Source organism: Piliocolobus tephrosceles, chromosome 4 (assembly GCF_002776525.5).
Source record: "Piliocolobus tephrosceles isolate RC106 chromosome 4, ASM277652v3, whole genome shotgun sequence".
Taxonomy (NCBI): domain Eukaryota; kingdom Metazoa; phylum Chordata; class Mammalia; order Primates; family Cercopithecidae; genus Piliocolobus; species Piliocolobus tephrosceles.
The window spans coordinates 58,093,214-58,121,209 of NC_045437.1; the positions used below are offsets into that span (position 1 = coordinate 58,093,214).

At 37.9% G+C, this 27,996-nt stretch overlaps 3 protein-coding genes across 6 annotated transcripts in view; 1 reads left to right on the forward strand and 2 right to left on the reverse strand.

Annotated features, from left to right (window-relative positions):
- Window positions 1-1,011: 1,011 nt before the first annotated feature.
- LOC111541669 lies at window positions 1,012-3,981 on the reverse strand. The gene is made up of 3 exons (XM_023210573.1): window positions 3,932-3,981; window positions 1,758-2,415; window positions 1,012-1,628 (listed from the first exon to the last, which is right to left on the reverse strand). Exons 1-3 carry the CDS (start codon window positions 3,979-3,981, stop codon window positions 1,623-1,625), a joined length of 714 nt encoding a protein of 237 aa, XP_023066341.1. The 3' UTR covers window positions 1,012-1,622.
- SMIM15 (small integral membrane protein 15) lies at window positions 1,756-6,053 on the forward strand. 3 transcript variants are annotated; one of them, XM_023210485.2, is made up of 3 exons: window positions 1,756-1,912; window positions 3,435-3,577; window positions 4,464-6,053. In XM_023210485.2, the coding sequence occupies exon 3, from the start codon at window positions 4,492-4,494 to the stop codon at window positions 4,714-4,716; it is 225 nt and encodes a 74-aa protein (XP_023066253.1). In that variant the 5' UTR covers window positions 1,756-1,912; window positions 3,435-3,577; window positions 4,464-4,491; the 3' UTR covers window positions 4,717-6,053. The 3 variants fall into 3 exon arrangements, with proteins under 3 accessions (XP_023066253.1, XP_023066252.1, XP_023066251.1); XM_023210484.2 differs by having other exon boundaries at window positions 1,855-2,104; window positions 3,439-3,577; XM_023210483.1 differs by lacking the exon at window positions 1,756-1,912 and adding an exon at window positions 1,965-2,104.
- A 6,401-nt stretch (window positions 6,054-12,454) lies between these two features.
- Window positions 12,455-27,996, reverse strand: part of NDUFAF2 (NADH:ubiquinone oxidoreductase complex assembly factor 2) — a 211,162-nt gene continuing 195,620 nt past the window's right edge. For both annotated transcript variants that reach the window (XM_023210487.2, XM_023210486.1), the window contains one exon: window positions 12,455-12,778. In XM_023210487.2, coding sequence (XP_023066255.1) covers window positions 12,527-12,778 — 252 coding nt within the window. In that variant the 3' untranslated portion in view covers window positions 12,455-12,526. The remainder of the gene's footprint in view (window positions 12,779-27,996) is intronic.

Genomic DNA, 27,996 nt, shown 5'->3' on the forward strand with positions numbered 1-27,996 from the left:
ATCAAGGACTGGTTTCATGGAAAACAATTTTTCCATGGATGGGGAGGGGGCATACTTTCAGGATGAAGCTGTTCCACCTCAGATCATCACGCATTAGATTCTCATAAGGAACACACAACCTAGATCCCTCACACATGCAGTTCACATTAGGGTTCGCACCATGAAAATCTAATGATGCTGCTGATCTGACAGGAGGCGCAATTTAGACGGAAATGCTCACTTACCCATTGCTGACCTGCTGCTGTGAGGCCCTGTTCCTAACAGGCTGCAAACCAGGTACCAGTCCATCGTTGGGGACCCCTGGTCTAGATCACAGCTAAAGAGCTACAAAGGCTTTCTCCTTATTTGCCCTTTTTTCCTGCCCAAGACTTCCATGCTTTTAACCAGGGATGCAGCACTACAAGTATCCGGAGGCAGTAACTGGGAAAACCATCTATCATGATTAAAATAAAACATGCATTGGCCTCTGGAACAAAGGATGTTAAAATAATACATTCTGACCACATCTTGGATTCACGACTTGGGGAAGTTTTAGAAAAATCGGTTATCTCAAGTAAGTATTCAGTGCACACAATCCAGTGACTGAGTTTGCTTTTTCTGGCTACTACAGGTACAGGCTAGGCCTAAGCAGCATAGGCTTTGAAACTATAATCCAGGTTTTCAAATAAAAAGGAGTAAGAAAACAACTGCTGGTAATACAACATCTCAAACATTAACATATGCCCAACGGACAGTATCGTAGATCGTTAGATTATCTGCCAAAAAGTCTGTTCCCTGGTAAAAAACAGTTATTGTTGTTTTACCTAAACTAGTTAAACATGTCGCAGCTTGCTCCTGAAAGAGAACATTACATAGTCCTTTGGAGAATCAAACAGTGAAGAGGTCTTGCAACATTTGTCAGAGGTAGTCAAACAGTGCAAGCAATCACAAAATTTGGTCACCAACCAAACCAGAGCTAATCTTTCAGTTCCTGTAAATTAGAAGACAATATTAACTCACCCTTTTTGCATGTTGACTTTTGCATCCTTTTATTTGTGTATTGAAAGAACAAGCACCTCTATGGGAACTCTATGCCCTGACAGTTTAATTACTTATCAAGTTTACTCTGGGTAGGTATTGATCATTCTTTCGTGAAACGAATTGGGTACTTAAATTAAAAACAAACAACAAAACCCCCCTTTTCACATAGCATGGCGGCATGTCCCTTGGTAACAAGGTTGAGTGGATCCACCAAGGCCCCGCAGCTTGCCTCCTTTACGTAAGGATGTAACTATTGCCCAACCAGAAGAGAGAGGTGTGGAGTGGGATGTGAACCAGGATGAACTCGTCGGAATCGTCAAGGGTCGTTGTGTGACCCTTACCTTGACTTCGGGCGCTTTGTGGGAACCCAAATGCTTTCTTGCCGCTGCTCTTTGGTCTGAGTTTCTCTCAGCTAAACACCTCACCCACCCAGGACCCTCCAACTGTCCGGCTACAGCAGGGGATGGAGGTTGTCTTCCGATCGACCTCGGGAGGCAAAGGCAAAAGTTCCCAGCTGCTTCGGAACCTCTCCTTGAGTCCTGAGGCCGCTCCACGCCTCCTCGCCCACCACTTGGTCCCCGCAGGACGTGGCAGTCTCAAGTTCAAGCCTGGAAAGGAGCCCGGGTGCCGTCACCTGCCCCGCGCGCCCTCACCTGCCGCTCCCAGGAAATCTCAGCGCCACCCTGTCCCCGCCCCCCACCCTCCCGCGTCCTCCAACTCCAGGTCCCAAGACCCACACAGCAATGGCGCAGCCGGAAACCAGCACCTAGACTTCCTAACGCCCGGCTGGAGGTTCGGGTCGTCTGTGGGCGGGACGCAAAGGCCGCGACTTCCGCCTTCCTGCTTCCGGTCTGGCGGTGACTGGGGAGTGGGATCCGAGCCCCTGGGCAAGGTAGGGGAAGCTGGTGGCTACCGCTTCCGTAGTTTTCTCCTGGTGTCCAGCAGAAACGGCTGCGGCGCAAGGTGTGGCTGGGCCAATCCAGGATCCCCCAGGACCCACGGCTCTGCGCGACAACGGGCCCGCGCTTGCCAAGGCCGAGGGGCAGGAGTGAACGTGGCCCCGTGGGTCTGCGGCCCCGATAGGGTAAGGAGGGAAGAGTGAGCAGCGGGGAAACGTAAGAAATGAGGGAAAGACAAAGGAGCAAGGGAGAAACGTAAGAAATAAGGGAAAGACAAAGGAGGAAGTGCGGACGGCCGTCAAGTGTTACCAGTTGCAGCCGCAGGGGCCACGCGGGTCTGGTTGGGAGATCGAGCCGGGTCGATCCGCTTTGGGCGGAAGAGTAGGATTTATTCCTGAAAGTGTGAGGCTTGGGTGTTTGGGTCTGAAGTTGAGGTGCAGGGAGATGTGTGGCCTGTGGACCATGACTCTTACTGCAAAAGTTCTTTTGCTTATCTCTGAAACTTACATTGTTTATTCGCTACTGAGCTGGAGAAGGTGAAGGCAGATCGATCTGAGTAGTACCTAATTCTGACTGTATAGGTGAGGTCTTTTTTTTTTTTTTTTTTTTTTTTGAGACGGAGTCTTGCTGTGTCTCCTGGGCTGGAGTGCAGTGGCCGGATCTCAGCTCACTGCAAGCTCCGCCTCCCGGGTTCACGCCATTCTCCTGCCTCAGCCTCCGGAGTAGCTGGGACTACAGGCGCCCACCACCTCGCCCGGCTAGTTTTTTGTATTTTTAGTAGAGACGGGGTTTCACCGTGTTAGCCAGGATGGTCTCGATCTCCTGACCTCATGATCCGCCCGTCTCGGCCTCCCAAAGTGCTGGGATTACAGGCTTGAGCCACCGCGCCCGGCCTTAGGTCTTATGAAGTCCGGGAGCTAAGATATTTAACGTATTAGGCACTTTCATGTGTGTTCAGTTGAAAATCGTGGGAAAGATATAATTACAACGAGTCATAGTTTTCCTGGGGTAATGGGACTGTGGGTGAATTACTATAATTTGTTTGGTTATGTCTTCTAATTTTTTAAGTAAAGGACACAAATTGTATGATAGATTCAAAAAAACCTTTAAAGAGTAAGATGAGGTGTTTGATTTTGTAGTGGTGTACCCAATCCAGTAAATGAATGAATGGCAACATTTTTAGTATAAAAAGTTGAAAATTTAGGAACGGATATGCTGTGTAAGTCAGTGAGCCAACTTGTCTTCTATATGTCAATGAACTAAAAAAAATTTATTGTTGAAATAAGTAACTTAGTAAAATACTTGATTTCCAGTAATTAGGATTTTCTTACAGGGCACTTGCAATTGTGGTAAATTCAAATGAGGAAGAAACATATTAAGTTACTATAATGGATAGGCAATTTTAGATGCATGTAGGTTGCATATATACAATATAGAAATTTTCCATTTAAAATTTTATTACAATTATCCTGAAAGTTGACTTAAATTTTGTTTTATTTTTTGTATTCTTTCCAGCTAGCCAGTTGTACAGAATTTAAATCATCTCTCAGATGTATACAGTAGAACTCAAGAAGACAGACTACCAAGGGTCATCTGAAGTCGTGATTGGGTCACTAATAATACCAGGACAAAGTTAGAGATCACTACTCAAGCATAAGGTAGATAATATTTTTAAAAATGCCAGTTGAAATTGTAAGTGGATGTATATAACTCATTCCCTACTCAGATATTCTAATTCTCCACTTTGAGTAGAGGTTGACACAAACATGAAAGGTAGAAAAGCCTCTGGGGCAAAATAGAAAACATCACTCAAGTCACATAATCCTCATTTGCCAGATGCCTTTTCCTTACACTCAAAAAGGAACAAAACACATGGCATCTTGTTAAGGCTACTTTTCTCATTTATTAAATTAGGCTTATTCCAACAGAGGTCCTCTAAGCTGAAAGGGCATAAAATAGCACAGTACTTTTTGCTGCTTTGGCATATTAATGTGATGTCATGACTCCCTTACCCTCCCTTTCCCATTCCTGGAAGTAGCCATCTCTCCTTCTCTGTGAGCATTGCACATGCTCTGTGGCTTGTCCTTTTCAAACACCAAATTTGCTGATTTGTATTTTTGTTAGTTAGTAATACTAAGGATATGTCAAAAAATGACAAACTGTGTTCAGCTCTTTCCTGGAATGACCATAGAAAACTCAAGATTCTTATGAAAGCCTCCTGCTAAATAAAGTTTGTCTTCCATATAGGAAGCATGTGAGAATGCATAGTTCTTATGACAGAGTCACATGGCTTTTTAAAATCTTCTATAACTTTACATCTTTGAAGTGTCACTATTCTGGCTGTCTTAGATGAATTACTTTTTCCTAACTGGAAATACTAGTCCTTATTACAGTAGTACTAATTAGTACTTTTTAAAAAAGCAAACTGAGTGATAATGGAATCATGAGTTAACTGGTTGTGTGAGGAAACTTTTTCAAAATTTGATTAACCACACAGTCTTTCTTCTGTTTTTTTCCTCTTTGTTCTCCACCTACCTTCTCCAGCCCCAGTTTTCATAAGACTGCAGTGAAGATGTTTGATATAAAGGCTTGGGCTGAGTATGTTGTGGAATGGGCTGCAAAAGACCCATATGGCTTCCTTACAACTGTTATTTTGGCCCTTACTCCACTGTTCCTAGCAAGTGCTGTACTGTCTTGGAAATTGGCCAAGATGATTGAGGCCAGGGAGAAGGAGCAAAAGAAGAAACAAAAACGCCAAGAAAACATTGCAAAAGCTAAACGACTAAAAAAGGATTGAAGGACTGAACAGGCTCTGCAACCAGAGGAAAATCATTTGGAAAATTATGCAGCTTTGGAAGAACCCACTAAAGTTTCTTCTTTGGATTTCTTGACAGTATTATTTAGTAAATGAAATCTGACCAAATGGAAGAATCATGTTAGTTCTGACCTCAATACTGTAGTAACTTTTAGGCTTGGGTGTAGAAGTTTATAGGTTTCTATTGACAGTTATTATAAATTATCATTTACTGTGGTACAAATTCTTTAAAACTGACTTAGTCATTTGCCGCTTAGCAGTTTACTGAAATGAAAACATCCTGTGGCGAAAAGTGACTTTAGATTATGAACTCAATTCAAATGAATCTAAAATGGGGTCCTGTTTTGGACAAAGGAAATTAAGAATGTAAAAGTCAGAACTGTCTTGTTTGAGGTAAAAGTATGCTTTGGCTTAAAAGAGATACAGTATATTAATTATGTCTTTTGTTATTATTGCTTATTTCTTAGAATCATTTCTGGCTTTCTCAAAACAAAATAATATTAATCAATGAGTACTTCTATTTGCTGCATTTTTCTTATAGCCTTTGAGACAGCTGGTAATTATCAAGTCATTTTGCATTTTTAAAAACAATTTTATAAAGAATTCTCTTGACTATGTAGAATACCACCTACTGGATAGAACAATTTCTGTACTCACAAACACTGCCATTTTCTTAGAGATGGCTTGTTGAGAGGAGTAACACTATGGTTTAAAGCTTGCAGTAAAAATGCCAAACACTGTAGTACTTTGGAACCAGTTTATTCTTGTGCTAAGCAGAACTGTAAAATAGTTAAAATGTCTTATCAAGTAATTTGCCAATTATATAGACACCACTTTTGTATTTTATTTCATTCTTTGTTTTAACTCATGTGGTAGTGATATTTAATACTTTCTCATCAGTTTCAAAGTAAAACTTTAAATTTCACATTTCTTTTAAAGAACTCGTAAAGCATAACAGTGATGTCATACTTCCTAAGTGGTAAAGAAAGGTATAAAATTTGGAAACATTTTGTTGGGCATAGTAGTAATTGGGTAAAAAGGATAAATTATATCAAAATGAGAATGTGCTGTAATTGGAAGTAAGGAGCTAAAGGATGTTTCTTGCAGTTAAGTAGTATAACTGGAACGTTTTAGTATTAAATGTGGCTTTTATAAATGCATGGTCCAATAATTTTGTTCACTGTTAGTATTTAATTCACTGTCAGCTTATTAGTGTTTTCTGTACCCTGATAATGAATTTTAAATTACAAAAAATTATCCAGCAGCTATAGTTTAAAAATGAAACTAGATATTAAAACAAATTTGATAATTTTTTGTAAGGTCCTGGATTTTATTTTTTGGTGGAACTACAGTTTTAAGTTACATTATGTTATGCAGGTTAGAATTTTCAATTACAGCTAAGCATACTTGTAAAACTTCAGGACTATATCTCAGAACCTAAGGACCACTGAGAATGTATATGGATGAGTTTGAATAACACTTAATGCTATTCTTTTAGATTATCAGTCTCTACTTGGTGCCAGTGTGAGCAACACATTATAACTCAAGGCACTGAAATAATTCAGTGTTAAGATATATCTAAAATACATGTGGTTTTCTGCAATCAAGCTGTTCATGGAAAGAATTTATGTACATGCTTTACTTAGGGTCACATTTTAGAGTAAAAGTATTGAAGCAAAGGATATAGTCATAATTCTGTTATCTACTAAAGTTATGGTTTTATCTGTTCCATTGTAACAACTTAAAGGTATCTAACTAAAGTTGTTTTTCTATAATTTGTTAGCCTTAACACATGCCAATTTTGTATTTGTTTGACGTATGCTTTTTTTTCCACTTTTTCCCATCGTTTAGAGAGCCTTTTTATATATGTGAGATTGAGATTTTACTCTGTGTGTGTGTGTGTGTGTGTGTGTGTGTGTGTATGAGTGGTTGGGGGAGTAAAGAGAATATTGTGAGGTTTGGGATTCTTCAGAAAAAACCTCTCACTGCAACAGAGTACTGTTGTTAAAGAATCCCATTTGCTATTATCTAGAGTACTTTTAAGAAATTGTTTATCTATTACGTTGTTTCTGAAGTTCTGAGAACTAAGTACAATCAATTACCATTCTAAAGCTGGTCTTGGGGGGAAAAAGAAAGCTGTCCCCTGGCTGCCTGTAACAAACATTTTATGAAAAATAAGCAAATAAATAAAAGTTTGTGTGTCAGAACTTGAGCCATAGTATCCACATGAAAACTTACAGCATGTTACTACTTATCAGATTTATAAGGACATTTTAAATTTTACTTATTTGTAATAAGCAAACTAGAAATAAGCACAGGAGGCCGGGCACAGTGGCTCATGTCTAATCCCATCACTTTGGGAGGCCGAGGCGGGTGGATCACGAGGTCAGGAGTTAAAGAGCAGCCTGGCCAACATGATGAAGCCCTGTCTCTACTAAAAATACAAAAATTAGCTGGGTGTGGTGGCATGTGCCTGTAATTCCAGCTACTGGGGAGGCTGAGGCAGGAGAATTGCTTGAACCCAGGAGGTAGAGGTTGCGGTGAACCAAGATTGCACTATTGCATTCCAGCCTTGGACAGAGCGAAACTCCGTCTCAAAAAAAAAGAAAAAAGAAACAACAAAGGAAGCTGTGGGCTGGAAACCTAATGTTGAAATAGATCTTATATTTTATATGGTTCTAAGTTAGAGGAAATTTGATCTTATTGAGGAATGATTGCTTTTATGTTTGCTACTGGTTATAGAATCATGCTGATATACTTCATATCTGGAATAAATAAGGACAAATTCTGCATTTCTCAAATATACTAAAAGGGATCACATGGTCAAATACCCAAAGTTTGGGAAACACATGTACAACTTAGACAAATTTCTGGATGATCTCTTGGAGTCTTTTAACTTGACTACCATAGATTATCCTCTACACTTCTCTTTTTGTCCGAAGAACTTAAGTACAATTTGGGAAAGCCTACTCTAAAACTCAGATTACATTTAAATAGCGTAGTTAATGAGATAGCTTTTAAACAATCAATATAAGGGTATTATGTTAATTCAAGGTTAAATGACATCCAGAAATCTGTTATTAAGAATGGAAAAGGATTATTTCCTCCATTTTTGTTGGTTTTTAACTTCAGGTATCTAAGGCATAATAAGCTAGGTTTATATAATTAAACCCAGTAGCCAGCATTTTCTGTACTTTGTCAGTTTGTGTAATGTGAAGCTATTTTTGTAAAAACCAAAAGTATGCTATATGCATGTATAGCAGAGGCATAGAACGGAAGGCTTTACTTCTGAGAAAGTACTTAAGTATAAATAATATTCTTCATGTTAACATGAACAGTTTTACTTTTGAAATTGAAGAGTTTTTTTGGCATAGGTTTGAAATCTGTCTTAAATAGACATTTTCATAACAAACTTGTAAATGTCCAGAGTATAATTATGATATGAAATATGGTGGGCAAACTAATATTTAATATTTTTAATTCTGCTTTGTGTCTGGCCTAAACGCAAGGTTTTTTTTTTTTTTTTTTTTAAGAAAAGTTGTTTAGAAAGGCAAATAAATATCAATTAGGCCAAGATTATAATTCACTTTGTATGCAGGATATTTAACTCTGTGCCAATACCACCTAACTAATGTGATCAGTCACCCTAAACATGTCAGCCTGGAGGAAAGGGATATGGATAGGTTATTACAAATTTAATTTCCACCACCCCAGAAATCCCCTTGAAAGTACAAGCTCTACTAATAATGGTGGCTCTATATCATCATCTTTAACATAAGGCATTTTCTAGAAGGGACTCCTGGCCAAGATTTTCTCATGCTGCTTATGCAAAACAGGTATTTTAAAATGAAAACCATAAAAATTAGTAGTTAACTTCTGCCATATCTAAGATGTTTATAAACAGACTATGTGGTAAACATTTGCAAAAGGTGTATATGGAATGCAATTAATGAGGTAACAGGAATTTGGCAGTAGAAACACTAGTGTGTTAAAACATTTACAATTTTCTCTATAATCCAGTCTAGCAGTTAAGAACATCTCAATTCACAGTCTCAACTATACCACAAATTATATCTCTCTCTCTTTTTTTTTTTTTTTGAGATGAAGTCTCGCTCTGTCGCCCAGGCTGGAGTGCAGTGGCCAGATCTCGGCTCACTGCAAGTTTCGCCTCCCAGGTTTAACCATTCTCCTGCCTCAGCCTCCCGAGTAGCTGGGACTGCAGGTACACACCATCATGCCCAGCTAATTAAAAAAAAAATTTGCTGCAGGGCATGGTGGCTCATGCCTGTAATCCCAGCACTTTGGGAGGCTGAGGCGGCTGGATTACTTGAGGTCAGGAGTTCGAGACCAGCCTGGCCAACATGGTCTTGAACGTGGTAATGAAACTCTGTCTCTACTAAAAATACAAAAATTAGCTGGGCGTGGTTGCACACGTCTGTAATCCCAGCTAGTCAGGAGGCTGAGGCAGGAGAATCGCTTGAACCCTGGAGGTGAAGCTGCAGTGAGCCGAGATGGGTGCATTGTACTCCATCTCAAAAAATAAAAATTTTATAGAGATGGGGTCTCGCTATGTTGCCCAGGCTGGTCTCAAATGCCAGGCCTCAAGCAATCCTCCCATCCTTGCCTCCCAAAGCACTGGAATTATAGGTGTGAGCCACCCTGCTGGCTGTATATATCTCCTTTCATATTACCTAGTGACTAGTTCCTTTTTTGCCTCTGTGGGAAAATGTGGTATCACTTTGTAATGATATAATAAGATAAAATATTTAACCTGATATTATATAACAGGGCTGCTGGAATGTTGGGCTTGTTGTCATTAACCGTAGTGATTTTGTCATTCGATTACTGTTTTAGTAGAAATGTTTTATATAGTTTTATGTTTCTATAGTGTATTTCTTAGGCAGTTAAAATTTTTACCTGCTATTAAGTAAATATTTTAATCTATGTGTTTTTAGGTATTCATTGTTAATGCTTAACCAAGATATTCAGAGTGTAAAAATTTGGGTCATTCAAAAATCTCCTTAAGCTGATAAGCAACTTCAGCAAAGTCTCAGGATACAAAGTCAATGTGCAAAAATTACAAGCATTCCTATACATCAAGAAAGACAGAGCCAAATCATGAGTGAACTCCTATTCACAATTACTACAAAGAGAATAAAATACTTAGGAATCCAACTTACAAGGGATGTGAAGGACCCCTTCAAGGAGAACTACAAACCACTGCTCAATGAAATAAAAGAGGACACAAACAAATGGAAGAACATTCCATGCTCATGGATAGGAAGAATCAATATTGTGAAAATGGTCATACTGCCCAAGGTAATTTATAGATTCAATGCTATCCCCATCAAGCTATCACTGAGTTCATGGAATTGGAAAAAACTACTTTAAATTTCATATGGAACCAAAAAATAGCCTACATAGCCAAGACAATCCTAAGCAAAAAGAACAAAGCTGGAGGCATCATGCTACCTGACTTCAATCTATGCTATAATGCTACGGTAACCAAAACAGATATATAGACCATCTGATCTTTGACAAACCTGACAAAAACAAACAATGGGGAAAGGATTCCCTATTTAATAAATGGTGCTGGGAAAACTGGCTAGCCATATTTAGAAAGCTGAAACTGGATCCCTTCCTTACACCTTATACAAAAATTAACTCAAGATAAATTAAACACTTAAATGTAAGATCTAAAACCATAAAAGCCCTAGAAGAAAACCTAGGCAATACTATTCAGGACATAGGCATGGGCAATGACTTCATGACTAAAACACCAAAAGCAATGTCAACAAAAGCCAAAACTGACAAGTGGGATCTAATTAAAGAGCTTCTGCACAGCAAAAGAAACTATCAGAGTGAACAGGTAACCTACAGAATGGGAGAAAATTTCTGCAATCTACTCATCTGACAAAGGGCTAACAGGCAGAATCTACAAAGAACTTAAACAAATTTACAAGAAAAAACCCCATCAAAAAGTGGGCAAAGGATATGAATAGACACTTCTCAAAAGAAGACATTTATGCAGCCAACAGACACATGAAAAAATGCTCATCATCACTGGTCATCAGAGAAATGCAAACCAAAACCACAAACCATCTCACACTAGTTAGAATGGTGATAATTAAAAAGTCAGGAAACAACAGATGCTGGAGAGGATGTGGAGAAACAGGAACACTTTTACACGGTTGGTGGGAGTGTAAATTAGTTCAATCATTGTAGAAGACAGTGTTGCGATTCCTCAAGGATCTAGAACTAGAAATACCATTTGACCCAGCCATCTTATTACTGGGTATATACCTAAGGATTATAAATCATGCTACTATAAAGACACATGCACACATATGTTTATTGCAGCACTATTCACAATAGCAAAGACTTGGAACCAACCCAAATGTCCATCAATAAAAGACTGGATAAAGAAAATGTGGCACATATACACCATGGAATATTATGCAGCCATAAAAAAGGATGAGTTCATGTTCTTTGCAGGGACATGGATGAAGCTGGAAACCCATCATTCTCAGCAAAATAGCACAAGGACAGAAAACCAAACAACATGCGTTCTCACTCATTAGTGGGAGTTGAACAATGAGAACACATGGACACGGGGAGGGCACCATCACACATCAGGGCCTGTTGGGGGATGGGGGTCTAGGAGAGGGATAGCATTAGGAGAAATACCTAATGTAAATGATGAGTTGATGGGTGCAGCACACCAACATGGCACATGTATACCTATGTAACAAACCTGCACATTGTGCACATGTACCCTAGAACTTAAAGTATAATAATAAAAAAATACAAAAGTAAATAAAAGCATTCATAATCATACATACACACACACACACACAAATTTGGGTCAGTCATTCAGTGAATACTGAGCATCTATTGTATGCCAAACACTGTGAGAAAAACTCTCTTTTAGAATAACAACAAAAACTTTGTTGTGCACTCCAGAAAATGTATGGCACTCTTAATGTACTTTTGTATATAATGTTTTAATATGTACATTGTCTTCTGTCTTCTAGTGGAATTAATTTCTGCTTTTTGAGAGCTTTCTCCAATTTTCTATTTTTTCAAAGTAATTTTCATTCTCATGGAACTCCAGTTATTGCATACTTTCTTTCTCTACTGTCCTTTCAGACTTTGTTATGGATTGTATACTTCTATTGGTCCTAATTTCTCTCTCCAAATTCCAACCAGAGTCCCACCACAAGCTAGCTTTTGTCCCATCCTCTCATCAAGGTCTTAGTGGTTTTTTTTCACTTATCAACTAAGTTTTCTTTGCCTCTACATGTTTTATCCAAGTTCACATTTTTTTATTAGTCTTTTAGAATCTTACAGGTCACCTCTCCAGAAATAAGAATCTTCATTCTTTTTTTCTCCTACATTTGATCAGTTGGGAGAGCTCACTATTTTACCCTCATTATTTGTACCCAGTTATATCTATGAGTGGTTCCCAAATGATCATAAAGATCCAAAATGTACTAAGCATTCACAGCTACAGGATCCTTCTCAAGGGAGTAATCAAAAGAGGGAAAAACAAATCTAAGCAAATTCATAAATAACAATGACTAAGTCAAATGAAGGATTTTAATCTAAAAGTAGTTAGGTTTCTATAGTACATAATCTCACATTTCTTGTGCATACTAAAAATGAACTCTTAAGATTAATGGAATAGGAAACTATTGTACATTCAGAAAATACAAGGTAATTAAGTTTTGACTTCTTTTATTTGTTAAAATAGTCACATCCATATACATGAAAAGATTTGACCATAATGCATTCATTGACTGTGGCTCTTGCCATCTTGTGGCATCCAGGATCCTGGCTGAAAGGTTTTACCAGTGCTGCTGGGAGCCACTGAGGGTTCTTCCTTTCCGAAGTATGGAGCAGAGGCATGGCCTTTAATTTGAGTTTGAACTGGTGGAGGCAAGAGTTCCTCACTGGTCTCTTTACTAAGGAGTTTTTCTTTTTCACAAAAATCTTGGCTTTTTATTTTGACTTCTTCTCTGTAGTTTTCATTCTTTACTATTTCCTGCATGTATATATAAATGGAAGAAATTATTAAATTTCTAGTTAAAAAAAGTTTTTATAAAAATAGCCAATAAAAATACATATTATATACATATAAATACATACATACATACTTTGCATTTAAATAATATACAGATATGTATATAAGTTTGAAAAAGCTGTATGATTACATACTAGTGTTACATAAACAGTTCTGTCCTGATTTTATGCTATAATAGACATGAAGCACCCCATAGTAGAAATATTTACTACCCCAAAAATGAAACAAACAAATGTCGAATATTACACAAGAGCCTGAGACACTCTATGAAAGATTTCCTAAGCTTAACACTGATTTCTGCCCTAAAACTCAGTGACTGTCCTTTTCCACTGGTGAGAAAGAAGTGCTCTGACTACCGTTTTTTTTTTTCTTTGCTGTTCAAATGTGTGAATGCTAATGTCACCCTCTGTAGTACCAGAACCAAGCCCCATCTATTAATATTTCCTTTTCTCTTCTGGAGTGGTATGGCAGGAAAGGAGGAGGGTAGGAATGGAATCAGGTTTTGGCATGCCCTAGACACTGTTGCAGAGAGGCTCTTTGCTATTGGAAATACTTTCTCAAATCTGTGCAAACAGATTGTACAATGCAGTTCTGTTCCTCAGAATTCTATCTAGGAGGATCTATACCAAAAATTGCCATCAATCCTTTGTTACTGTGTTTCCTTGAATAAAAGACCATCACATTTAAGAAGCATCACTATAGCATTAAAAAAGGCAAATTCCACACATAGTTTCAGATATATTAATATTTGAAAAGATACGTATCTTAAAAACAAATGCAATACAGTAATTACATCTTTGGTCTTTATTCATTCCTTCTCTGTTTTTTTTATTGTTGTTGTTGTTTTGAGACGGAGTTTCGCTCTTGTTGCCCAGGCTGGAGTACAATGGTGTGATCTCGGCTCACCACAACCTCAGCTCACCGCAATCTCCACCTTCCAGGTTCAAGTGATTCTCTTGCCTCAACCTCCCGAGTAGCTGGGATTGCAAGTATGTGCCACCACACCAAGTGAATTTTGTATTTTTAGTAGAGATGGGGTTTCTCCATGTTGATCAGGCTGGTCTCGAACTCCTGACCTCAGGTGATCTGCCCGCCTCAGCCTCCCAAAGTGCTGGGATTACAGGCATGAGCCACCATGCCTGGCCCATTCCTTCTGTTTTCACAATGCATGTCTAAATGTGTGAAATTTTTTAATGTTCTTTTTGCTTACTTGTATTATCTGATTTTTAAGAACATGTTATTTGTAATGTGAAATTAGAACGTTAATGTAACTAATATCTGACAACACTGACCAAAAAAACAAGTTCTCTGAAGTATTTTAAAATTTCAAAACTTTTTAAAAATGTCACTTAAAGGGCAATATCTGGATATCTAAATGTATGATATCACCTGTTTCTCAAGTGAATTTCAAGTAATATTGATTGTATAGTCCTTTAAAAGGTAAGCTCTGATATTAAAGTAACATTTAAAATAATAGTTTGTACTTAAAGGGGGAAAAGTTTTTGTGGTTTTAGTGTTATAGACTTAGTTTTAGATGTGAAGAAGCGCCCATCTAATGAAACTTCTCCCTCAAAGCAAATATGTGCAGGAAAGAACAATCTTTATAAATATTCTTGTAATTTTCACAACACAGAGCAATTCCCCATGAGTAGTTTAATCACCACAGTAACTGAGCTTCTAGGTAGTTGTTACAAGTGAGGGTGAGAGTAGAGAAATCAGGTTTTCTTTTTCCTATAACCTCTAGAATTGTTATATAAGGTGACGATATATCACAAAGGAAATCCCTCAATATCATACTGGAAATAGCAGAAGTAGACAAAAATTCAAGTTCCTGTGTCTTCATGGAAGCTCGTTCTTTGGAGTGGAATGAAAAGTTCAGGACCAGGTTAAACTTGCACTAGTAACCGACCTCAAGTAGCAAGAGGATACTCAGAAATTGGTATGGAGCTTGGTTGGATTTTGTATAATAGATCAGTCACATCATCTGAAGCTGTGCCCATGCCTACTTTATTTACGTCACCTCTATAGTTGCAGTCTTACTGTTGGTACATGCATATGCTTTTTGATGAAAAGAAAATGGAGGACAAAGATCTGTTCTTGTTTCTCCTGCCTTCACATAATTTCTCTTCATTCAACATTACTTTTCTAAGACTTTCTTATAATAGCTATTGAGGCAAATGAAAAGTCAATCTGAATATATTAATTATTTTTACATATGAAGATGGTTAAAGATTTCAGAGTTGAAAAATATGGAGACTATAATTTTTCCTAAAAAAGAATTTTTTTGTTTTTCTGAAAAAACATAACTGGTACCAGGCAAAATTAAACAGAGAGTAAATCATTTATGAAAGAAAATACAGTCTTGTAAATATTTGGAATTGAAGGGCTAGGTTCTGTGGCTCATGCTTGTAATCCTAGCACTTTGGGAGACCGAAGTGGGCAGATCACTTGAGGCCGGGAGTTCAACACCAACCTGGCCAACATGGGAAAACCCTGTCTCTACTAAAAATAAAAATTAGCTGCACATTGTGGCGCATGCCTATAGTCCCAGCTACTCGGGCGGCTGAGAGGCAGCAGAATTACTTGAAACTGGGAGGTGGAGGTTGCAGTGAGCTGAGGTCGTGCCACGGCACTCCAGCCTGGGTGACAGAGCAAGACTCCATCTCAAACAAAACAAAAGAAAAAAATCCCAAACAACAACAATGAAAATATTTGGAATTGATAAGGAAGTAGTTAGGTGGAGAAAACAGGATAGGAATCGTAGACCTTAAAGACTGTTAAGAAAGTCTATTTTCAGATAGAAACTACCATAAAGCAAGTATTTTTCCTTACAATTCCTTGGAACAATATCATCCTATATCTCCATATATTTATCAAATAACAGTATGTTTCAGTGTTTGTGTAAGGATAAAGCAGGAACGGGTGTCTTTCTTTACATAAATGTTTGTATTTTAAAAACAAATATTCATCATTTTACTTATTTATCTTGCTGCCAATAAATATTTTTCTTTAACATTTAAAAAAAAAGATGGCTGAATGGTATTTTCTCACTAGTATTGTACCATGATTTACTTAACAACCACCTCTACTGTTGCTTCCAATGTTTCACTTCTTCATTAAAAAAAACTTCATTAAAATAACACTGTGATGATAATCCACATGGGTAATTCTTTGACTCAGACAGGGTTCCAATCCCAAATCTACCATTTGCTAGCTGTGTGACACCAAGAAAGCTACTTAACTTTTTTAGTCTTAGTTTTTTTTATCTGAAAATGAGGCTTATACTCATAACAGTATTATGTTTCTTAAGATAGTTATGTATTACAAGGTGAGTAAGCTTTTATAAAACAATGCCAAATGGGCTGGTGTTTTGGCTCATGCCTGTAATCCCAGCACTCTGGGAGGTCAAAGCAGGCAGATCACTTGAGGTCAGGAGTTCGACATCAGCCTGGCCAACATGGCAAAACCCTGTCTCTACTAAAAATACACAAATTAGCCGGGTGTGGGGGTGTACTCCTGTAATCCCAGCTACTCTGGAGGCTGAGGCATGAGAATCGCTTGAACCTGGGAGGTGGAGGTTACAGTGAGCCGAGATCATGCCACTGCACTCCAGCCTGGGTGACAAAGCAAGACTCTGCCTCAAAATAATACATAAATAAATAAATAAGTAAACAAACAATACCAAATGGAAGTATCTTCCTTTTGTTCCCCTTAAGTAACCTCTAGAATTCCCTTAAAGATCGAAAAGTTTATGCAGATTACAGATTTTTCCATATTCTAATGTAAGCCAAACATTATTAATTTAAAAATTGAATATTGTTTATATGTGACTATGTAAGTATAAATATTTATACCTCAAATTACTCATATGTATACTCTTCACATTGTTATTCTCTGAACGTTTCTCAATAGTGGCATAGAATTTGGGCTCTGAAGCCAGACCACTGAATACAAATCCTAGTTTCACCATTTACCAGCTGTGTGACTCTGAATATTATTTAATTTCCCTGTGTCTCACTTTTGTGTTGTGTGAAATGGAAATAACGTTGTCTTCTTCAGTGGGCTGTTGTAAAGGTTGGGAAAGAACTGGCTACTGGACAGTGATAGTACAACAGAAGAAGGTACAAATATATTTTAAAATAGTGATTATTTCATTCTGTTAAAAAATAAACATACCAAACTTGTACACATCTCTCTTTGAAATGGGTAGAGGTGTTAGTAAGTAAGAGGTAATCTACTAGTTTCAGACAAAAGATGGAATAACTGGTACTAGGCTAGTCCTCCTGCCATGACACAACTAGAAAACTGGACAAAAATACATTTTTCAGACACTGGACAAAAGGCAGCATAGTAGTGTGATCCCTGAAGGGCATCGATGAGTAACAAATTAGATAAGCCCTATATCATCCCAGCTTTCTGGCTGGAGACACATTACTGGCTGCTACACAGGGTGGGGGATCCAACCAGAGGATGGTGGTTTAGGGAGAGAGAGATGGTTGTTTAGGGAGTGTGAGAAAGTTGGAATATGCTAGGATATGTTAGGCAGAGTACCAGAATACACAGAGTAAGTTTTAGAAATCTGCATAGTAATCCAGTTGAGTGTTCAGCTAAATATTAAGCTGTCCATGTGCAGGGTGAAACTCCATAAAGAAGGACAACTTCTCACTAAAGAATACTGGGGAACTGTAGTGAAATTTTAGTGAAAATTGCTGGAGCTGGCACTGGACTAGGAAAAAGTCAAGTTCTCACCAGCCAGGGAGAGCTCATTGAACACCTGTGACATTGTAAAGATCTCGGAAGGGTCACTCCTTAGGTGTAGGGCTAAACTGGCATGAGAGTACAGCTTATTGAAGACTTATGCTGTACAATACAGTAGGCACTAGCCACATACCATTTAAATTAAATAAAAAAATTCAGTTACTGAGTTATACTAGCCACATTTCAAGTATTTCATAGCCAAGTATGACGAGTAGCCACTATATTGGAAAGTATACTTATAAAACATTTCCATCATTGCAAAAATTTGGATTGGGCTGCACTGCTCTAGATCTACCCTAACAAAACTTAAAGGTAAGATTCTAGCTGTGCATGGTGACTCACGCCTGTAATCCCAGCACACTGGGAGGCTGAGGTGGGTGGATTTCTTGAGTCCAGGAGTTTGTGACCAGCCTGGGCAACATGGTGAAACCCTGTTGCTACAAAAATATACAAAAATTAGCCAGGTCTGGTGGCGTGCAGCTGTGGTCCCAGCTACTCAGGAGGCTGAGGTAGGAGGATCACTTGAGCCCAGGAGGTCAAAGCTGTAGTGAGCCAAGATCACACCACTGCACTCCAGCCTAGGCAACAGAGTCAGACCCTGTCTCAAACAAAACAAAACAAAACAAAACAAAACAAAACAAAACAAAAAATAAACCAAAAAAAAAAAAACAACAACAAAATTTGCAAAAGTTTGGGCTGATTCAAATGTCAATTAATGGCCTTCCAGAACAAAACTCAGTATCTTCTAAAGGAAGACAAAAAAACTGAGATACTAAACATAATATTTCACTGTTCATCATGTAATCTAAAGGTGAAGAGGAAAGGATGACCCAAAACCAATCAACAGAAGTAGACCTAGACATGATAGAAAAGATGAAATCAACAGACAAGGCCTTTATCACAATTACTATAAAAATGTCTAAAGAGTTAAAGAAAAAAAATCAACATGAGGAAAGAAATGGGAACTGTTATAACGAACCAAATATAACTTCAAGGTGAAAAACATAACCTATGAAATAAAAAAAACTGAGTGCTTAATGGTAGGTTAGATATTGTAGAAGAACAGTGAATCTGAATATAAGACAATGGAAAATACATAAACTGAAGCAAGAGAGAGTTTTTAAAAAAGGCTAAAAAATGAACAGAGCCTCAGTGAGCTACTGGACAATACTATGCAGTCTGATATACATGTGGTCATGGAAGGAGAAGAGACAATAATGACTAAACTATTCCAAAGAGATAAAAATATAAATTCACAGATCTAAGAAGCTCAACACCTCAAGCAGGATTATCACAAAACCAAGGCACATCCAAATCAAATTGCTAAGTATTAATGATACAATATTAAAACTAGACACAGGAAAAAAGGCACTTATACAAAAGACAAAGATATGAAATAACACTGAGTTCTCATCAAAAACAACTTAGAATCCTATATCCAGTGAAAATACCTTAAAAATGAAAGTATTATAAGAACATTTTCAGACAAAAGCTGAATTTGTCACAAGTAAACCTCTACTACGAGAAACATTAAAGGAAATACTTCAGCTGAAGGAAAATGATGCAAGATGGAAACCTTGTAGAATGAATAGCACTGGAAATGATCAGAATGAAGGACTTCATTGCAGAGAAAAACACCAGAGTTTTGGACACTCTGCTGGATACCTGAAACTCTATGTCCACCAAATCTAAGTTCCCTGAGCACATGAGGAGCATTGTTACACTGTTCATTGAAACTACCAGTATGGATTTTGAGGCCAGTCATGACTATACTGCCAAGCAAACTTCTCAAGCATTGTAAACCTGGTTCAGGAGACGCACAGCCTGAAAGACAAGAGGACTGTTGTTACCATGTGCAGCCCTCAAATTAACAACACTCTGCCTCACTACCTCCTTATTCCCATCAACAAAAAGTCTCTACTCACCAACGCTTCCATGTTTTCCACCATTGTCTTGGCTCCCCTGACTAGGGATATAGAGCAGGATATCAGCAATGGCCTTCTTGTCCATCTGAAGCAGAACCTCACGGAGTTGACAATTGAGAGTCAACCCCTTCTAAAGGGTTGCATGAGGTCAGCCCCTTCTAAAAGGGTCAGATAAAGAGTCACCTGGAGTGAAATATTGAAGAATATCATTCTCCACCAATCTCAGGGAAGAAGAGAAAGAAACCATACTGACAATTAAAAAAAGGCATGAGCTGTATCAAAATCTGTGTGTCCAAACTTTCCTTAAATGTATGTTATGAATGACCAATAGTCTGTGGCAGTCTCTCTCATTTCAGGGGTGTTCAGCTGGAACAATTTAGTTTAGGCTTGAGTTGTGTATAGAGCCTTAATATTGGGAAAACAAATTATCAGTTGTAAAAAGTATTATAGGGTAAGTATCCCTTATCTGAAATGCTTAGGAACAGAAGTGTTTGGGATTTTGGAATTTTTTGGATCTGGAATATTTGCTTTTTACTTAACAGTTAAGTATCCCCAAATCCTTTGAGTGCCTTAATAGTGCTCAAAAAGTTTTGGATTTTGGAGCACTTTGGATTTTGAATTTGAGCTGCTCAACTTGCATGTATTTAATGTTTGAATTTATATATTTTTCTGGTCAAAATTGAATATAAATCATCATTGTTTGTGAAGGATTAGATTAAAAAAGAGAAAATAAGAAAAGCTCTAAACGCCTTTAACAAGCTCATCGTTGTTTTGTAATGGAGTTAATGGTTATTTATAGTGTACTGTTCATTTACTTCGTGATGTGAACTTAAGCCCCCAAAAGGTTGTGGCTCAAGTCCTTTCCAATGCCGTTACTTTGCCAAGAGCCCTGGTTAAGAGCCCTTTTGGTAGCTATATTTTTGTTGCATTCAGTGTTGCAACTTGCTATGTGTAGTAACGACAAAAGAGATTTAAAGTTTGTTTTTTAAAAAAACAAAACTTAAATATGGAATCTACTAACATGTTGACTTATCGCTCACTCACAGACATTAGGCATGATATTATAAGTAGTTATTCTGCTCCAATCATACAGTCCCTCATGCAAAATCCTAGTACACATTAACTTTCCACAAAGGCAAGGAATTCAGCTTTAATATACACTTATCGCTATGGAAGTTATTAGATAACGTAAGTGGATATTTGAATTATAAAGAGGAGGTAAAACAAATGGCAGAAAAATACCAGAGGTCTCTGCAATGATGTGTTGGGAGACAGAAAGAAAACTAAGGCTATGTAAACCTGGGCTTTGGAAATGCACTCTAATATCTGAGGCAAGGCTAAGAACTGATGACCAGTGAGTGCTCTCTGATGAAGTTATCATGACTAGAAGATAAGTTTAGATTACTTGATGAGTATTGGGGAAAGGGAAGAGCTGAGAGATATCTGAATAGGTTCAAAGGTTACCCAAAGAGTTTTCAACCTCAGGTATCCATCATTCTGCTTCTCTGGAGTCACACTCAGACCAGAGCTGTGGGAGTGAACATTTCTCAGTCTATACTATTAAATGGAATCAAATATTTAGATGCAGAGCTAAGTATATATACAAAACATTTTTTAGGAATATTATCTATTATACGTATACTTAATGAACAAGAGAAGGTAAATACAAATTACACACATTATAAATACTCATTTTTACTAATTTAAGATATGTAAAATGTCACTAGAATTTTTTTATGTTGTCTGTGATGTGTGTATAAATAAAAACAAGTAACTGTTTTCAAACTATCATTCAAGATTTCAATCCCTTAGCCCAATTTTTCTCCTTAAAAGGCTCAAACCTAGTGAACTGAGAATTCTTCTATGAAGGAGTGTTTCAGTAATACTTTATATGTACATATATATGATGTTGATGGTGTAATATTCATGGAAAGCATAAAATTCCATGATAATAGACTTCAAAAGTATTTGAATAATTTTTATATTGATAGACATGGAAATGGAATAGAGTTAATGCTCAGTCCTTTATGAACACACACACAAATACGCCATTTCTTCTTTAATGTTCTGGCTCCATGCTCCTCTAAAGTTTAGTATTTATAAATGGTCTCCATTTAGCTTCAAGTACTTGTGAATTCCAAGTATATTATATATAACTATGTTCAAACTGAAGTTCAAAACACATGCCAAGACAAAATCTAAATATAGTTTAAAATAAATTCAACACTGCTTCATTGTTAGAAAGTTTACTATATTCAAGAGCAAGTTAAGACTCAGGAGTCAGTCTTATGCCCATGTCACTGGGTTCTTTTTCAGTCTTCTGAGGGAACAAAACCATAGCTTATTTATAAAGTTATATTACATATTCAAGTTATATTACATATAAAAAATGAGAACCTGGATTTATCAAAAGGTAAAATTTCAGCTCTACTAATTTCTTTCCATAATTTAAACTATATATATTAGCGAATAATTTTTATTTTAATAAATATTAAAAATTTTAAAGTATGAGTACATTGCCTTTGAGTCAATTAAAATGTTTTTCATAGACTACAAAGGATTTATGTAGATTATAAGTGAAATTTGGCATCAACTATGTTTCGGGACCCCATACCAGTAACATTTGTTTACTATTAGATGGTCACACCCAGAAAGTAGCCTCCCAGAATATACCACACAGCTCCCCCATCCTCAATATAATTATAAAATTATAATGGGAATTTGGTGTTTCAAAATGTTCAGAGCTGAATATTCTTTTACGGTGTTAATTTTGTAACATGCTGAGAAACAATTCAAGCCTGGCAAATGCTATAGTGATGTCTCAGCTTGAATATATTGCCAAGTTGTTTAATTAAACTACATTTTCTAGTTCTACAAGTTGAACTGCCAGGATGAAATAAGTTATTAGATCACCCTTTTTCATCTACGAAAGAAAAAGAAAAAAGAGGGAGGTACATAGATCACCAAAAGGTATTCTGTATTCAGGCCTGAGAGAACGCCTGCTAGATTAGTAATCAAAAATAAATTTAATCTTGCCTAGATAGGAGTAGAAACCCAAAGAGTAAATAAGTGACAGAGCTTAGGTTAGTATGATAGTACTGGGTTGCTAAGAAATCTATTAGAATAAAACAACAGGCAAGTGAGTTATGCTTTAGCAGAAGCTGCTCCTGCTACATGTTCTTGCCAATCACTAGTATGCCTCTGCCAAATCAATGTCACATTTAATTTATTCACATTCAAATCTATTGCAAACATCCTTTGATCAATTACAATAATGAGAATGTACACTGAGTTTCGTTGTTTTGACATGCTTTCTTGAACCTTCCTCATGCATTTTTTCAAAACATTTCTAATTGCACGAAGGCTATCTCAATGATTCCTGTTATTTGAGGGGACAATTGTATGGTTTGTTTATATTCTTTGCTGGCTAGAAATTTCTGGTATTGAGTTTTCTTTCTTTGAACCTGAGCCAGATTAATTATTAAATCTCAAAATGTCACTAAAATGAACTAATCACAGAGCTCAAGTCATTAATAGTTTTGCAGGTGGTATTTCCTTTAATAAAATAAATGAACTTCCATATATATGCAAAAAGGGCCTCTGAGCATAAAGACACAATTATTTAATTGAAAAAGAAATTTAGCAGTTAAACATTAATAAAAAATAATTAGAGTCACTTAATGCTAGTCCTATTTAATTAAACTACTCTGGTGGGAGACAAAGAAAACCTTGCTCCCTTGTGTGGGAAGAGGAAAGACCATAATCCCTGGGAGAAAAAGCAATGTCAGGTCCCCATGGCTTTCCAGGCTTGGCCTCAGAGACAGAGAAAGAAATGGCAGAAAGGCAAGAGCCCTGTAGGAAAGACAAGGCTCCATTTGTGAATGATTGCTAACATTCATTGAGCTGTTATGTGCCAGCTGCTGTCGGGAGAAAAGAATTCTTCTGGCCTAGGTTGAGAGAGGGAAGAAGAGTTGGATGAGAAGAAGTAAGACATAAAGAAGCTGCAACTTAGACTATATAGAGCCTGCCCTAGAGAATAAAAAATGTGGCCAGAGGCAGCACCCTCTAGGACTTGTTGCAGGGGACAACAGGAGCTATGGCCCTGAAAGATATACTCATTCATTCATGTGTTTTTCATTCATTCATTCATTTAATATATACTAAGCACCTACAATTTAAGGGCCTAGGGATACAGAGATCAAAACCTAGTTCCTATTCTTATGAAGTATCTTTGAGGAACAAAGAGGATGGTCAAAGGAGGTACCATAGGGAAAAGCTGGGTAAGCTCCAATGGCCAATTATGTGGCTAATGCTTATGGGTCCTTTCCTACTTTCCCATTCATTAACTGATTGGTTCATGCATATATTAACTGAAAGCCCACTAAGTGCCAAGGATTGAGTTAAAAGACGCAACTTTTACCCTGTGCTCCAAGAACTCACAATCTAAGGAAGAGAGGCAGGTTTAAAAAAATTAAATTATAATATGATAAATCCTGCAATCATATAAAGCAAAGAATGTTATGAGAATGCAGAAGAAAAGCTAGTGTCCCAATTATTGTTATTAATTAACTAATTAATTAATTTTTTTGAGATGGAGTTTCGCTCTTTTTGCCCAGGCTGGAGTGCAATGGCGTGATCTCAGCTCACTTTAACCTCTGCCTCCTGGGTTCAAGCAATTTTCCTGCCTCAGCCTTCAGAGTAGCTGGGATTACAGGCATGCGCCACCACACCCAACTAATTTTGTATTTTTAGTAGTGACGGGGTTTCTCCATGTTGGTCAGGCTGGTCTCAAACTCCTACCTCAGGTGATCCACCCTCCTCAGCCTCCCAAAGTGCTGGGATTACAGGCATGAGCCACCGCCCCCAGCCCTGGTGTCCCAATTATAATCCACAGAGTGTGGACTGGAGGGTTAGAGAAGGTGATACTTCAGTATTAAACAATCAATCAGAATCAACTAGAGAACTGAGAAGAGAGGGGCATTCTAGGAAAATGTAAGCATGTGATCAGAGGTATGAAGGAGTAAAGCAGCAAAGCAAATTTAGGACACTGTGAGTGGTTCATATGGTATATAGGGGTTAGAACATGCTGAATCTTGCAATACAGTGTTAGGATATTTAGGTTTCACCCTGAAAGTGATGGTGAAACATTTTAGGCTTTGAAGGAAGGGCAAGATTTCCAGATAAAATACAGGATAATCAGTTAAATTTGAATTTCATATAAATATCAAATAATTTAGTATTTGTGTCCTAAAAATTATATGGGATATACATGTAAAATTATTCCTTGTTCATCTGAAATTAAAATTTAACTGGTATGCTGTATTTTTGTTTGCTAAATCTGGCAACCATAAGCAGGAGACTTATATGTTTATCCCATATTTTTAAAAAGATGACTCTGGCAACTATAGAAATTAGATTGGAGAGGTGCAAGACTGGCATAGAGAAATTGGATAGCATGCCACTGCAGAAATGCAAGTAAGAAAATCATTAGGGCAGGAACCAAGACAATGGTATTGAGACAGAGAAAAAAAGATTGTTAAGATATTCAATAGGAAAAAGGTCTTAGTAACCAATATGTAGAGGTGAAGAAGATGAGAACAATCCCTGTTTCTAATCAGTGATGACAGTGACACTTTGCAAGCTGAGGAACTTTGGCTGGCGATGCCCCGCCCAGGCCTTGCTTGACCACGCTACCTGCTGCAGGAGACAGCTCACCTACTAGGCCCACTTGGGCCAAATCTGGCTTACACACTGGTTCCTGAGTTCTTGAATGAGGATGTGCTAATATTCAAAGAGTGAACAAGGCAGGGAGTTTTCTTGAGTGATGAAACAGCTTTCAGTGGAGAGGGGATGTAGGGGTGGTCCCCCTATCCAAAAGTGGAAAAGTACCCCTAATATGGCTGAGTCGGAAGCTTTTTATGGCTCAGAATGGGAAAGGGACAGGCTGTAGGGAGTATTGGAAAAGGCAACATTCAATTATTAAAAGGCATTATTCAGAAAGAATCAGGAAAGGGCAGGCAAACAGGAACATAAGTTCTCACTCTGGGTTGCAGGTTTCATCTGGGACCAGCAGCCTGGTCTTTCAGACTCCAGGCTGTTTTTGGCTTGAAGGTGGGGTTTCACCAGGGACCCGCCACTATTAGCCTAGGCATTTGGCTGCCTCCTATCACTATCAACAGATAATGCCATTAACCATGGTAGGAAACATAGAAAAAGAGTTCTGCTTTAAACATACCAAATTTAAGTTGTCTGTAAAATATCCAAATATCTTTTCATCAAACTGTTAGCTCCTTCTTGGCCAAACTTCAGAACACTGAAATGCTTCAAGGACTCAATTCTAGCCCTCTTTTTTACTATACAGATAGTCCCTGACTTACAATGACTCAACTTATGATAGTGCAAAAGCGACACACATTCAGTTGAAACTGTATTTTCAAATTCTGAATTCTGATTTCTTCCCAGGCTAGTGATATGCCATACAGTACTTTCTCGTCATGCTAGGTGGTGGCATTGAGCAGCAGATCCCAGTCAATCAATTTGATCACAAGGGTAGACCACCCACATTCTACAGTGTACTGTGTTACCAGATGATTTTACCCAACTGCAGGCTAATGTAAGTGTTCTGAGCAGGCTTAAGGTCAACAAGGCTATGAATTTGGTAAGTTAGGTGTATTAAATGCATTTTTGATTTAACAATAGGTTTATTGGGATATAACCTCATGGTAAGTTAAGGAGTATCTATACTCTCTCTCAAAGTAATCATTTCTTATCCCAAGTTTAAATATTGTCTATATATGCGGAAGAAGCTCAAATTCATTTCAAGCCTGACTGCTCCCCAAGCTCCAGAATAATATAGCCAACTATCTGGGTGGACATGGATGTCTAACAAACATGTAAAATTAAATACATCCAAAGATGCCTTAGGCTCAGAGGGCTAACTTAAGGTCATACAATTAGACTACACTTGAAACAAGTTTCTGCCTCCACTATATTTTCCTTCTACCTTCCACTACTCATTACTCTTTACACAGTTCTTAGCAAGCCACACACATGGCTTTGCATACATGGTATCCTGCTGCCTGACTACTAGAAGCTTTGTTTTCCCTGACCCCTAGAAGCTTTGCCTTGTTTCAACATGGCCTAGTCTCCCTTTCCTCACATGCTAAGATATAAGCAAGATCCAAGGCAACACCCTACTTCATGAACATAGAAAGGAGCCTTCCAGCTAACCGGAAGTCCTAAAAGTTAATTACTATACTCTCAAAGTAGTCTCTGTGACATATCAAATGCACACCAGTGGGCACAATCTGGGGAGGAGGAGGCTGTTACTGGGATGTCCACAAGGTGGGAAGAAGCACTTTAGCCAGCAGCAGCTAAATTAGCTTCCCTTCCTGCAACTGTGTACGTTTACTAAAATGATTCCTATTTTTCTTTACCACCTACATTTACCTAGTACTATATTTTATCAATTCTTCCTACAAAATTTACCTTGAATTGTGCATTTCTCTTTATCTCTATTGCCAATAGCATTTCTTGCTTGGACTATTATTGCCCCCTAATAAGTCTCCTTGGTCCTCTATGATCCAGTGTCCACAGAGCAATCAGAGTGACCTTTCATGCCACTTCTCACTAACAACCCTTTAAATAGGTCCTTGGAACAAAATCCAAACTTGCCTGTGGCAAATATGGAGATATTTGGATAAGCCCTTCTTCAAGGAAGGACTTGCTTCCCAGCTGCAGTGAATGCTGTGAGCAGACAGCCTGCAGCTGTCAACAATTTTAGCATGTGCCACAGCTTGTAGCCACCTTTCTAGTGGTTTTCCAGAGCAGCCGACATCTAGTAACTGAATAAGGCAGGCAGGGCCATAAAGGCCTGGACATTTCAACCAGATGTACAAAGACTCTGATGGGCAATACTTGCTCCAGAGCTTCTCACTAAATTGGCTGAAGCTTTTTTGGGCCTACATCATAGTTCAACTTTGTCCTCTGTCCACTCCTATTTTCTTCCTCTTCCTCTCATAAGGATGCCTAATAAATACCTTCTATCTCAATGTCTGCTTCTGAAGAACCCAAATTTAACAAGGCTCCAAATGACCCAATTGCTGCCTACCTCTCCAATCTCATTTCATGTCATTTTCTGCTTTGGTTATTATACTTCAATCTCACTAGCTTCTTTGTTCTTTAAACACTGCATTTCATGTGGCCTTTTTTGGCTCTCTGCTGGAAAGTCTTTTTCTCTCAGTTCTTCACATGGCTAGCTAAATCTCAGACTTCAGGGAAGGCCAATAACTTAAAGAGAACTTCCCTGGCTAATCTATGAGATCCCTGGTTGGTGATCTTTCCAACCAGACAGAAGAACAACACCCAGTTTACTTTGTAGTGCTTATAGTATCTCATAATCTTTATTATTTATGTATTTGTTTATATGGCTTGACTAGAATATAAACTCCAAGGGCCAGGAATATGTATAGTTCACTGTTAACATTCCCAGCATCA

What these genes read in the sequence shown, in the direction of transcription:
- LOC111541669 (XM_023210573.1), bottom strand. Translation starts at nt 3,981, where the DNA reads ATGCTCACAGAGAAGGAGAGATGGCTACTTCCAGGAATGGGAAAGGGA. An exon ending in CCAGGAATGGGAAAGGGAGG is followed by an intron (nt 2,416 to 3,931) that starts GTAAGGGAGTCA and finishes TGTAAGTTTCAG; the next exon opens with AGATAAGCAAAAGAACTTTT.
- SMIM15 (XM_023210485.2), top strand. Translation starts at nt 4,492, where the DNA reads ATGTTTGATATAAAGGCTTGGGCTGAGTATGTTGTGGAATGGGCTGCA.